Below are 12,630 nucleotides of genomic sequence, written 5' to 3'. Positions count from 1 at the left end.
CAAAACATAAGTCATGCTTTCTATTCCTATAACATTCAAGTCATGCTTTCTATTTCCTATTACTCAGAAGCTACAGTAACAATTACATTACATAGAGAACTACATGTAAATCACTATACACTTACAGTATAGACTATATTATCAATATAAAGCATTAGGTAACATGGAAAATCTACTTAACATACTTTCTCTAAGAACTTCTGTTTTAAGAAAAAAGTTACAGCCAAACAGTGGTGGCACACGCCTTTAATCCCAGCACTCCGGATGCAGAGGCAGGCAGATCTCTATGAGTATGAGGCCAGCCTGATCAACAGGGTGAGTTCGAGGCCAGCCAAAGAAAGCTACACAGAGAGACCCTGTCTCAAAAAAACAAAAAAGAAAAAGAAAAAAAAAAAAACAATGATTTTTATGAACATGAATACAAAATCCTTTCAGAAATGTAAAATTTTCTGACTTTTCAGGGTTAGAAATCAAGCCCGTGCCTTGTGAATACCAGCAAGTGCTCTACCACTGGACGATGTTCGTAGCCCTAAAATGTACTTCAAAATCTTCCTTGTTGTTTGAGTGTTTTCAGATGGGTCTCACTATGTAGCTCTGGCTGACTTACTTCTGGTTATATATAATCTAGATTGGCCTTGCACTCGTAGCCATTTCGGCTTCAGAGTGCTGAGATTACAAGGTACAGCACCACACTTGGCTTAAATTTGGTGTTTTGAGGGCTGAGGAGTCAGCTCAGTGCTTAAGAGCATTGGATGCTCTTGCAGAGGACCGGACTTCAGTTCCTAGCACCTAAATGACCCCTTATAGGGGATCACAGAGATCCTCTTCTGGTCTCTGCAGGCATCAGGCATGTACACAATGTACATACATACATGCAAGCAAAACATTCATACACATAATATATTTTATGTTTGCTAGATGTGGTGGTACAACTTTAATTCCAGCACCTGTGAGGCAGAGACAGATTTGCATCTACACACCATGTTTCAGGCCTGCCAGCCTGGATTATTAGTGAGACTCTGTCTCAAAAAAAAAAAAAAAAAAAAGTTTTTTTTTGAAATGTACCTACTTCTCAGCATATATTCCTGATAATCTTTGCAATCCCTGCCATTTCTTATTTCTTACATGTTTATTCTCTTAGGTCCTCTCTCCTTTTATTAGAACTAAGACAGGGTCTTACTATGTAGCTGGCCTTGAACTCTTAGTCTTCAGACTCTGCCACCTGAGTGCTAGGATTAGAGGCACAGACCACCACACCTGGCACTTGCAGAGTGCCTTGGAAACTCCCTTTTCTCCACTTTCACACCTTTAGCCACATGAGATACACCGGTGACACCTGAACCATGCTCAAGTTCAGATTGCTCTCTGGAGATGCAGGCTCACAGGCACGGGGCCAGATCTCTCCTCTCACTTCACATGTCAACTGTCTCCAAACCACTAGGCTGCAATTGAACGATTATAGGTATTTCTTCCCTTCCATTTTTGTTGTGCCGGGAATTGAACCTAAGGCATGTGAGGCACACTGGTCGATAACCTTGGTTTTGTTTTGAAACAAGGTTTCAGCTGTGTAGTTCTGGCTGGCCTTGAACTCCTGATCCCCTGCCTCAATTCCTAAATACTGGGATTACAGGTGTGTGCTACCACACCTGGGTCCTAAATTTCTTGTCTAAGAAGATCTTTCAGTCTACGAGGTTGTAGTAGCTGCTAATGGAAGGCAGATTAGGGCTTGAGACAAATTCCCACTGGTTCATCACAGTTCAGAATTATATGAGAGGAGAAATAGGGGTGAAGGTAGAAAGAGCCCCTCTTCACCTCCCTAAAACTTATCTCTACCCTCAACTTCACCCCATCCTTTGTCAGAGGCTAGGAAGGATGGGCTCTTCCCCAAAGCAAGGCTATCCATAGAAACATGAGACAGAAAATACATCTGATCACCGTGAGCAAGACACAGTAATGGAAGTGGAAAATCGAAAACATACTTCAAACCAGTACTGTAACTGAAGCCTACCTGCTCCACCACAGCATCAAAGAAACCAGGCTGTCATGATAAGGTACTTACCCTCTGGGCTCTTCTTCAAGACCCCGTCCTTTCTGGATTTTAATCCACTGTTCCAGCTGCTGCATTGAATTCGTTCTCTGAATGACTCGATCAGCCTCTGTGGCCAGGGTCCCTGCATTTGGGTGACTCCCACCCTGGACATCTGCCAAGCTGACATTCACTGTTCTGCCATCTGAACTATTCACATTGATGGGTCTGTAGTGCACATTCTGAGGTGGGCAGGCTAGCCCAGTTTCATATTCCGATGGCAGAGAGTTCAACTTTACACTGTTAATCTTTGTTAGAGGTCTCTCTTGGCCATCCTTCTGAAATCCGTATTTTTCAGCTTCTAAGGCCCTTTTTTCCTCCATTTTACTTATTTCCTTATTTTTCTGATTGTTCTGGACCTCTGGCTTAATGAGGACTCTGTGGTTGGGAATGTTATTGGTTTCTTTAGTTGATGCACCTTCAGTTGCAATCTTGTCCACTCTGAAAGTAGAGGAGATGAGCAGAGTAAACAGATGGAGACTCAACCCATGAGAACAAGCAAACCAACTAACAGAGGCAGAGTATAAGCTGACACAGAACCTCAGAACTGTGGCATTATCATGCAGGTATAATTCTAAAACGCAAGAAAACACCGTCAGGCAAAAGCTACTGAGACAAGTGCCATGTGCCTCTGCCTGCCAAAATCTGGAAACACAGCAAATGCTATTTCTCACCATTAATGGTCAAACCACAATTATTTAAAGCAATCAGTCAACTGAAATAACAAATCAGTCACGAAGGTCAGCTCATCATGAGACAATCATGAGTTTGGCTATGGAAGCTGTTGCAACAGGAAAGTACAGCCTGATGCCACCAAACAGCTCAACTGTATGACTAACTCTTGCTTGTACAAGAGGACCTGTGTATGGCTTTATTTTCTGGAGAGAAGTCACTGGGTAGCCCAGGTTAGCCTCAAACTTAAAGTGATCATCTCAAGTGCCATGGGTGCTGAAATTACAGATGTGAAACACCATACCCAGACAACAAGGCTTAGGCGCTATCAGAGCCAAGTTGCTTATGCTTAGTGAACATCTTTATTTCATTTTTTCCCTTTAAAGGCAGGGTCTCACTATATAGGCCAGGCTGGCTAGAACTCACAGAGATGTCTGCTTCTACCTGAGATTAAAGGTGTGCACCAGCACACCCAGCTTCAGTGGGTTTGTTTACTTCTTAATAGCTGCTGCTTTGGCAAGGTACAGAAGCTTACACTGCCTCAATTTCCTCTTTGGTAAATAGAGAATTTCAGCAATGCCAGAGGACTGTTATGAGAACCAACAATAGCTAGCATGTCTCTGTCTTTACTTTTTTTAGTTCATCAAGCAGCTCTGTGGAATCCATGTGCCCAAGAGAAGAAAATATTTGTCAGCTGTGTTTCTGGGCCACCTGAGTTACCACCCAGTTGCTACAGGTCTTTTTTCTTTCTGTCTTTCTTTCTTCTTCCTTTTTTTTTTTTTTTTTTTTTTTTTTTTTTTTTTTTTTTTGAGACAGAGTTTCTCTGTGTAGCTTTGGAGCCTGTCCTGGAACTTGCTTTGCAGACCAGGCTGGCCTCGAACTCACAAAGATCCACCTGCTTCTGCCTTGAGAGTGCTGGGATTAGAGTGTTCCACCACTGCCCAGCTGCTAACAGGTCTTTCCAATAGGAAGTGGTTTTCCTGAGCCAATCCTATCCAGGCTTTGATAAAACCAAGCTAAGCATCTGGAACCCAAGACTACCTCATTCATCAGGAACTCACAGAACTGGCCTGCCTCCTGCATTTCAGCATACTGTGGTGCTACTGTGAGATCCCAAGGGTGGTACTATTGCTAAGTTCCATGATGTGTGGAAAACATACATATTCACACGTATGTACCTAATTTCAACTTTGAGTGTTGGAATGTAGATTCTATAGACACTCTGGCATGGTGCTCTAGCAAGGGTGAAATCACATACTGCACAGACTCAAGTCATACATGAGACATCACAGCAGACACGGGGCAGTAAACAAAGACAGGCTTTGGGGCTTCTTCCCGTCCCAGGGGAGACCACTAAAATGACAGCGAGTGTTCACTGACGTCTGCAGGGAGAGTTGTTTAATACTGAATGCTGAGTATCTTAAAAACTGTAAAACCAAGTCCAGTCGACTCCAGCTACTGTTTTAGACTAGAATTGTAATGTTTTTTTTTCCCCAGAGATTTATCACTGAAGAAACATAAGCATGCAATGACTCTTCTTTAAATAGAATAAAAATGACTCAGAAAACTATGAGAACATAAACGAGGAGAATTGTACCTGACTTAAGAAAGTAATACTTAAGCTATAACAGGAAACAAACAAACAAATAAACACAAAACACTAGACACTACTCTGGCCACTAAGACAAATGGGAGGGGTTGATATCCTTAGTCACCAGGGAAATGCAAATCAAAACGACTCTGAGATTCCATCTTACACCTGTCAGAATGGCTAAGATCAAAAACACTCAAGACAGCTTATGTTGGAGAGGATGTGGAGCAAGGGGAACACTCCTCCACTGTTGGAGGGAGTGCAAACTTACATAGACACTATGGAAATCAGTACGGTGGTTTCTCAGAAAACTGGGAATCAATCTTCCTCAAGATCCAGCTATACCACTCTTGGGCATATACCCAAGGAATGCTCAATCATACCATAAGGACACATGCTCAACTATGTTCATAGCAGCATTATTTGTAATAGCCAGAACCTGGAAACAACCAAGATGCCCCTCAACTTAAGAATGGGTAAAGAAAATGTGGTACATATACACAATGGAATACTACTCAGCAGAGAAAAACAATGACATCATGAGGTTTGCAGGCAAATGGATGGAACTAGAAAATATCATCCTGAGTGAGGTAACCAAGATTTGGAAGGACAAACATGGTATAGTCATAAGTGGATACTAGATATAAAGCAAAGGATAACCAGACTTCAACCTACAGCTCTTCTAAACCAAGAAACAGAGTTGCTACCTGAAGACAGGTGTGGGAATACACACCTCAACCCCAGTGCAGTCAGGGGGATCAGGAGTTCAAGGTCATCCTTCTCTACACTGAGTTTGAGGCCAGCCCGGGTTACATGAGATTCTTACACACACATACAAGAAAACAAAACAAAACAAAACAGAAAAAAAGAAAGGAAGGAAGGAAGGAAGGAAGGAAGGAAGGAAGGAAGGAAGGAAGGAAGGAAGGAAGGAAGGAAGGGAGAAAGAAATGTATTATGATCCAGCAATCCTCTACTGGGAATCCATCAGTCAGCATGTTGAGGAGATTCCTGCACTTATATGCTTATTGTGGCACAATAATCTTCACAAAAGGCAAGATACATAATGTATATATATCAATGGACAGATGATGAATTTATAGTGGGCGCGCGCACACACACACACACACACACACACACACACACACAAAATGGAGTCATATGACTATTCTAGAGATCATTGTGTTAGTGAAATATGCTGGATCCAGAAAGATAAATATCATAACCTCTCATTTACACGTAGAACCTAGAAATATTGACCTCCAAAACACAGGACAGAAAAGTAGTTACTAGAGCCAGGGAGGGATAGGGGAGGAGTGGGCAGAGAGAGGACAGATAATTGGTACAGCTCAAAAGGAGAGGACATTTCTATATCTTAACAGCATTGTAAGGCAACTATGGTTGATAACGATTTTTCAAAATAACCAGTATAGATTTTTAAGGCCCCAGCAAAAAGAAGCGATCAAAGTCTGAGATGACATCTATGCTAATTACCCAATCTGATCACTGCACAGTGAATACATGTGAAATGTCCCATGCATAATTACTATACTCTAGTAATATGTGTAATTACTGTATGTCAACTGACAGTAAAAATATAGGGTTGGAGGTATAGTTTACTGACTGAGATGGGCTGCTTGCCTAGCATGAGAGAGACCATGGGCTAGATGCCTAGCACACGCGCACGCACGCGCACACACAATGTAAAAACACCGAGGAGGGCTGGAGAGAGATGGTTCAGTGGTTAAGAGCACTTGTGGTTCTTGCAAAGGACCTGGGTTCAATTCCCAGCACCCACTGGAAGCTCACAACTATCTGTGTAATTCTAGTTCTAGGGGATCCGATGCCCTCTTTTGGCCTCTGTGAGCATCAGGCACATTTGCAGTACACAGACGTACATGCAGGCAAAACACCCATAATTTTTTCAAAAAGTCAAAAGAAACACAGTTAGGCTACACAAAATGAAAATAATATGCCAAGAGACAAAAATTATTCAGAGAAAGCATATTAGACTTACATTTTTAAAAATGTCATCAGCTATCTACACACATTGTAGTTTCTGGAGGAAATCCTTTAAGGATTTAGCAGAAACAAGCTTTAAACACTGGACTGTAGGGAGTGGGTGAATGTGTACTGTCTGCCATGAGCTGGCCATGCCAATCACAAAGGCTTGCCTTCCCCATATGAATCAGGTGTGGACTTGCAAAGCTGCCTTCTGGTCAAGTGTGAATGTTGATAGTGTGTGCAAGGAGGAGTGTTTATAAATGACTGACCAGTATGTGCAAAAAAACTAGCAAGTCAACTTCCGGCTTGCAGACAGTTGCTGCCTGAGACCTCTTCCTGAGAATGACTCCTCCCCAGCGCTCTGTACACAATGAGCATGCTCCAGTCTAGGTTACTTAGGAAGCTGGTGCCATGAGTGCACACGGCCCACTGGAACCATCTTTTACATATGTGTCTGTCTTTTCTTCCTTTCCTAGCCATCACTGTCAGATTTCTAGACCCAACCCTTGCAGGACTTGGCCGCGCATGGTTTGGGCTGGGGATGTAGCTTAGTAGTTGAGTACTTACCTAACATATAAGGACTTAGGTTTGGTATCAAGCACCAAAAAAAAAATCCCCCTTCCCCAAACCTGGTTATTTTATCTCTTAGGTGATATGCCCTGGTAACTGTTTTAAGTATTTGGGCCACAAAGCAAAGGAACCCCATTGCTTTTACTTCAAACAAACAAAACATCTCACTGGATTTATGAAATTAAAATGATACTTTCAATATTCAGTTCTGAACATAATGGGGTAGGATTAAAAAATGCTAACAGCTCAGTGTAGAAGAAAGCAAGCCAACTCTTAGTGTGATAGGAACCACTGCCTCCAGGCTGGGCTCAGAGGAGGTGTTCATAACTGCTGGGTAAGGGACAAACTACAGCAACACAGCTGCCGGACATAAACAACTCATCACCTCATGAGTACATGTTGCTTTTTAAAAAATGTATATGGGTGTCTTTGCTTGCCTGTATGCACTGCCTTTGGAAGCCAGGAGAGGGCACCAGATCCCCTGAAACTGGAGTCACAGATGAGTGTGAGCCTCCATGTGGCTACTGGGAGTGAAGCCTGAGTTCTCTGGAACAGTAGCTAGTGCTCTTAGTCAATGAGCCATCTCTCATGCCTTACATGCTATTTTTATATGTGGTTTAAATTAATTTACTACTTTTTTGGTAAAAAGATCTCATTGCATAGCCTAGGGCTGGCCTGCAACTCATGATTTTCCTGCTTCTACCTCCTCCGTGCTGGGATTACAGGGGTGCATCACCCGCTTGGCTCCCTCCCAGGTGCTGGAAGTACAGGGGTGCATCACCACACTTGGCCCCAGCTGTTTGAATTGTAAATTCAGCAAAAGAAAATGGAAGTAAGTTGAAATTGCAAAAAGTATAACATATAGAAGAGAAGCTACTTGAAAATAAAATACTCTAATTTCTATATTTATTTCTATATTAAAAAAAATTTCTAGAGCTTTACTTAGAGAAATTTGCATAGATTTACAATTCTTTTTTTTTAAGTACAAGGTGAAAGAGAAACCAGACAAAAAAATCCATTCTCATTCTCTTTCTCTCCCTCTCTCTCCTCTCTCAATTTAGTATGGTATGTGGGTGTGTGTGATATACGTGGGCATGGGTGACTTCTCACTCTGTTTATCATTATTATTATTATAATTATAATTATTATTTTTTTTTCAAGACAGGGTTTCTCTTGTGCTACCCTGGCTATCCTGGAGCTCTCTATAGATCAGGCTGGCCTTGAACTCAGAGATCTGCCCACCCCTGCATCCCAAGTGCTGGGATTAAAGGTGTGCTCCACCACCGCCAGGCCCAACCAGCTCTTTATTTATTATTTATTATCAGTGTGTGTGTATGTGCGTAAGTATGTGGGGGCATACATGCCACAGTGTGCATATGGAAGTCAGGACAATATTGTGGCATCATTTCCTTTCCCCCAGGTTCTGAAGATTGAACTCAGGCCATCAGGCTTTCGAGACAAACATTTGTACCCACACCAAACATTCATTGGCCCTGGCCTTGAATGCTTCACCCTCTTGCCTCCACCATCCAAGTGTTGGAATCAGATATCCCAAGGACTAGGGTTTTGGCTAGAGGATAGCACTTGTACACACAAGGCCCTGGGTCTGACCTTTAGCACAGCCACCACCACCAGCAACCCTAGAACCTGTTTTATTTCCATGCTTGGGTACCTGGATGAGGATTTGGGTTTTAAAAACAATAACAGAAATAAGAGCCAGGCTTGGTGGCAGAACACTTTTATACTGGCAGTTGGGAGGTAGAGGCAGGTGAATCTTTTTGCATTTGAGGCCAGCTTGGTCTGCATAAAGAATTCCAGGACTTCCAGGGCTATGTAGAGAGACCCCACCTTAAAAAAAAAGTACATATCCTAAAAAGCCTCAATTCAGTCTTTTAGACAACATGCCAAAAGACCACTAAAATGCACACTGAAATAGTATGTATGATGCCATGGGGCTTGATCTCTAACTGGGAAACAGACAGACAGACACACAAACACACCCCTTTAAATGTACATGTTAGCAGTTTTCTTATATAACATGAACTTAATTATCATCGACTGGAAATAAAATTTAATTCCACTATAAACCTTCAAATTACAGAAATTTTCAAGAAGTGTATTTCCCAACAATTGGGAGGCAGAGGCAAGTGGATCTGTGAGTTCAAGGCCTATCTGGTCTAGTTATAGAACAGCCAGGAATACAGAGATATCCTGTCTCCAGGAAAAAAAAAGCATATTCATTCACCCTCTATTTTTGCAGTTTGAGAAACCTATTTTCTTTGCTCAGGTCTGCTTCTTTCTCAGACAGTTTTGTGATGCAGCCCAGGCGGCTCTGAGCTTGGGTTATAAGTGTGTGCCACAGGCCACACACAGCTCAGCAGGTCAAGGTGCCCAGGGTGATCCCTGGGACCCACGTACTGAAATGAAGAGAACCGACTCCTGAAAGTTGCCCTCTTGCCTCCACATGAACACTGTAGTGCATGCATGTACACACACATGTGCAAAAAAATGTGCATGCTACCATGTCTGGTTGACTAGCTCTCAGCATAAAGAGGAATATTAATATGACCTGTTATCTCCAAGCAGGGAAGAAAATCAACAACTCTAGGATCAATTTTCATAAGAATCTGAGTACCACAGTTCTAAAGGAAAGGCACAACTCAGCAAGTAGTTGATATATTTAGAAATAATTTAAATGTTCTAAGAATTATCTTCTGGAGTTATTAATAACAAAATAACCAGAATTAGTCAGAAAATATTAACAAAATAAAACTCATCGGAATTTCTTGTTGTTATTTATCTCCCAAATACCAATACAATATAAAAACACAATGAAATTAACTGCATGAAATTAAATTCTGCAATTAAAGCTCTTTAAAAAAAAATTCTCCCATGAAGTGCACAAATCTGTACAGCTTTAAGGTAATAAAGAGAGGTACTCACCGGAAATTAAAGGTAATTCTGTAAGAAGAAAGAACATTCAGTGTGAATGTTAGGATTCTAGAGCCCCCAGTACACTGACAGTGAAATGAGGCAAGAAAGGTGGACTAGTCAACTCTGTCAACTGACAAGGCACGCACTCAGGCCGTCAGGGGCCCGGTGAGGGACAACCATGCACCAGGACAATGGCATTTGCAAGGCAGGAGTAAAATGCAGATGACAGGCACTGCTGCTACCCTCAGGGCTGTACCTTTTCACAGGCTCTGTCTGCACCAGGGCAGCATCTAACATGGCCTTCATCCACAGCTCCATTTCCTTTCCTGTATCGGTGCAGAAATAATAGGTCCGCATGTTTGGATGGGCTGCCTGAGTGAAAACGACACCATCGCTTTATCGTGATATGCAATTCTGAAAAAGAGGGAAAAAGACTCCTTATCTTGTCTTTTACTTAAGACACAGACATGACTTAAGAACACGCATACCGATCCCAGCAGCTACAACACTAATCATCCTTGTAATGTTTCTTCAATTGCATATATTTCAAAGCTACAAAAACATGTGCTCTAGGAAGGAATGGGGTCTGTCTCACTCACTCAACTCTAACCATTTTAACTTGGTGCAGCCAATATTTTTTCATTCAAGGATAATATTTCTAGCCAGGCATGGCATTTGGGAGGCTGAGGCATGACTCTGAGTCCAGCCTGGACTATATGGTGAGTTCTAGGGCAGCGTGATCCAGAGTGGAGACCCAGCCTCAAAACAAACAAACAAACAAACCACAAACGTGGGGTGTGCTTTAGAGCGAGCAGCAACAAAATGGGAAAGCCCATGCAAGCATTCTCAATGCTTGTTAGCAGTGTCTTTAGTCTAACAGCGATGCTGTTTCCGTCTTTCATAGATGGTATATGAACACTTATGCATACATAATCCCAATGATATTTCCTTCTAGTTTTTCTTTTCAGGTTTCCAAGTTAAAACGCAAACACCTGCAGTTTGAGAGGATGTAATGACCAGTGGGGTTGACTTCTGCGGTGCTCTTTTTATCAGAGAATCAGGAGGGAAACATAATACACTGGTGAGGCTGCTGCTGCAGGAGAGCACTGAACAGCCATGGGAAGGGCACAGAGGACAAGCTGTGGACGGAGAAGGCTGAGGCCAGGAATGAGGACCCAGCCTCAACTTCCATTTCAAAACCCCACGGTCTTTCCCACTAGACACCCGAAGACTTGGTCAAATGAACAAAGGCAACCGTAGCTTAAGTGAGGTGAGGAGCCTGTTAAGCTGTTGGTTGTTAAGTATTAAACCAGAGCTCTACACCTACAATCAGACTCTTCTTGCCAACATCTTATCAGCCTTCTTCCCAAGGTCAATTGGCTTAACATCTTTAGAATACATACAATACACATATAGTCCATAAGCAGTGATCACTGTAATGTCATAACAAATTCCATGGTGCGGTCAGAGACGACTGTGTAGCCTAGGACAGTTCAAGTGCTCTAGTGTTAAAGTGATCAGTAGTCACTGGACTCTTGGGAGTAGGTTTTGGTAAAATGGATGAAGAACACTGCCCACATCTGTGATCAGTGAAGGAACTGGGCTGGTGGTGGGAAGATCCTGTTCCCTCCCCGAGACAACAGAAGCCAAACCACTCACATAGCCGCCACCCACCATGCTTTAATTCAGAAACTGGGAAGTTCCTACTTACCATGCTGATAACAGTCGACTCAAAATCAACAAATGCAGTCATACAGTAGCTCAAAATTTAGGGAAACACCATAAAAGAGAAGTTAAAACAGTAGTTACTATTGTTATATGCAAAAGAAAACAAAAATCAAACTAATAGTTAGAGAAACTATACCAGATCCCTGTGGCCACTTTTGTGCTATTTTAACATTGCAGATTTTTAAAAATTTTCTTTAACCGTCTTTCATTATTATTACTTTTTCAGTTTTTATGTGTTGGTGTTTTGCCTGCATGTACGTCTGTGCGTTACATACATGCAGTATCCTCAGAGGCCAGAAGAGGGCACTAGATCCCCTGAACTGAAGTTACAGACCTTGTCATCTGCCATATGGGTGGTGGGAACTGAACCCAGGTCCTCTGTGCTCTTAACTACTGAGTGCTTTTCTTTTTGGTTGTGAGCCTAGCCTTTCATGGCTGAGACATTCTTCTAGGCAGCTTTTTCTTTTCATACTGCAGTATTTTTTTAAAGAATCTAAGAGTACAGATAAAATGTCCCTCAAAGACAAAAATTTCAGTAAGTATTTGTTAAATTTACTAGCAGATGAAAGATTTAAGGTTATGGCCAAGTAAGTGTGAGCATCACAGCTCTAGACATGTACTTCACAAAGTTCTTATTTGAAGTTACCTGTATTCAGTGTTTTTTTGTGATACTGGGAATTGAACCAGGGCATTATGCACAGGAGACACTCTGTACTGAGGTCCACTTCTGGCCCCAACTTACCCAAATGCTCCTCTAGGCTACCATGCTCTAAGCATGCTGTGCTAGTTGACTCAGACTTGAAGCTATGCCCTCACACTCAGGCCTTGCTCTAGCACTACCTGCTCAACCTGCTTATGCCCTCTTAAGCCTCCCTCCTCTTTTACCTTCACAGTTAATAATAATGTAATATATTAATTAGCGGAAGTCAAACACTAATGCAGTCCTGAGTATTCTTTAAAATGAATGTTTAAAGTTATATGCGTTTTGTAAAGGCACAAACATCTTCATTGTTAAAGTGTATTTTGTCCTCATTTGTACCTTTATTCT

General features: G+C 42.0%; 1 protein-coding gene across 50 annotated transcripts in view; it reads right to left on the bottom strand.

The window, feature by feature from the left end:
• Positions 1-12,630, bottom strand: part of Plekha5 (pleckstrin homology domain containing A5) — a 184,107-nt gene that overhangs the window by 53,311 nt on the left and 118,166 nt on the right. For 25 of the 50 annotated variants that reach the window (XM_076568142.1, XM_076568139.1, XM_076568140.1 and 22 more), the window contains exons 9-11: positions 10,111-10,226; positions 9,864-9,881; positions 2,060-2,527 (exon numbers count right to left, since the gene is read on the bottom strand). In XM_076568142.1, the coding sequence (XP_076424257.1) occupies positions 2,060-2,527; positions 9,864-9,881; positions 10,111-10,226 (602 nt within the window). The remainder of the gene's footprint in view (positions 1-2,059; positions 2,528-9,863; positions 9,882-10,110; positions 10,227-12,630) is intronic. The other 25 variants (XR_013050216.1, XM_076568177.1, XM_076568141.1 and 22 more) reach the window with 1 other exon arrangement.

Source organism: Peromyscus maniculatus, chromosome 3, assembly GCF_049852395.1.
Source record: "Peromyscus maniculatus bairdii isolate BWxNUB_F1_BW_parent chromosome 3, HU_Pman_BW_mat_3.1, whole genome shotgun sequence".
Classification (NCBI taxonomy): domain Eukaryota; kingdom Metazoa; phylum Chordata; class Mammalia; order Rodentia; family Cricetidae; genus Peromyscus; species Peromyscus maniculatus.
This window is presented reverse-complemented; position numbering and strand designations above follow the sequence as displayed.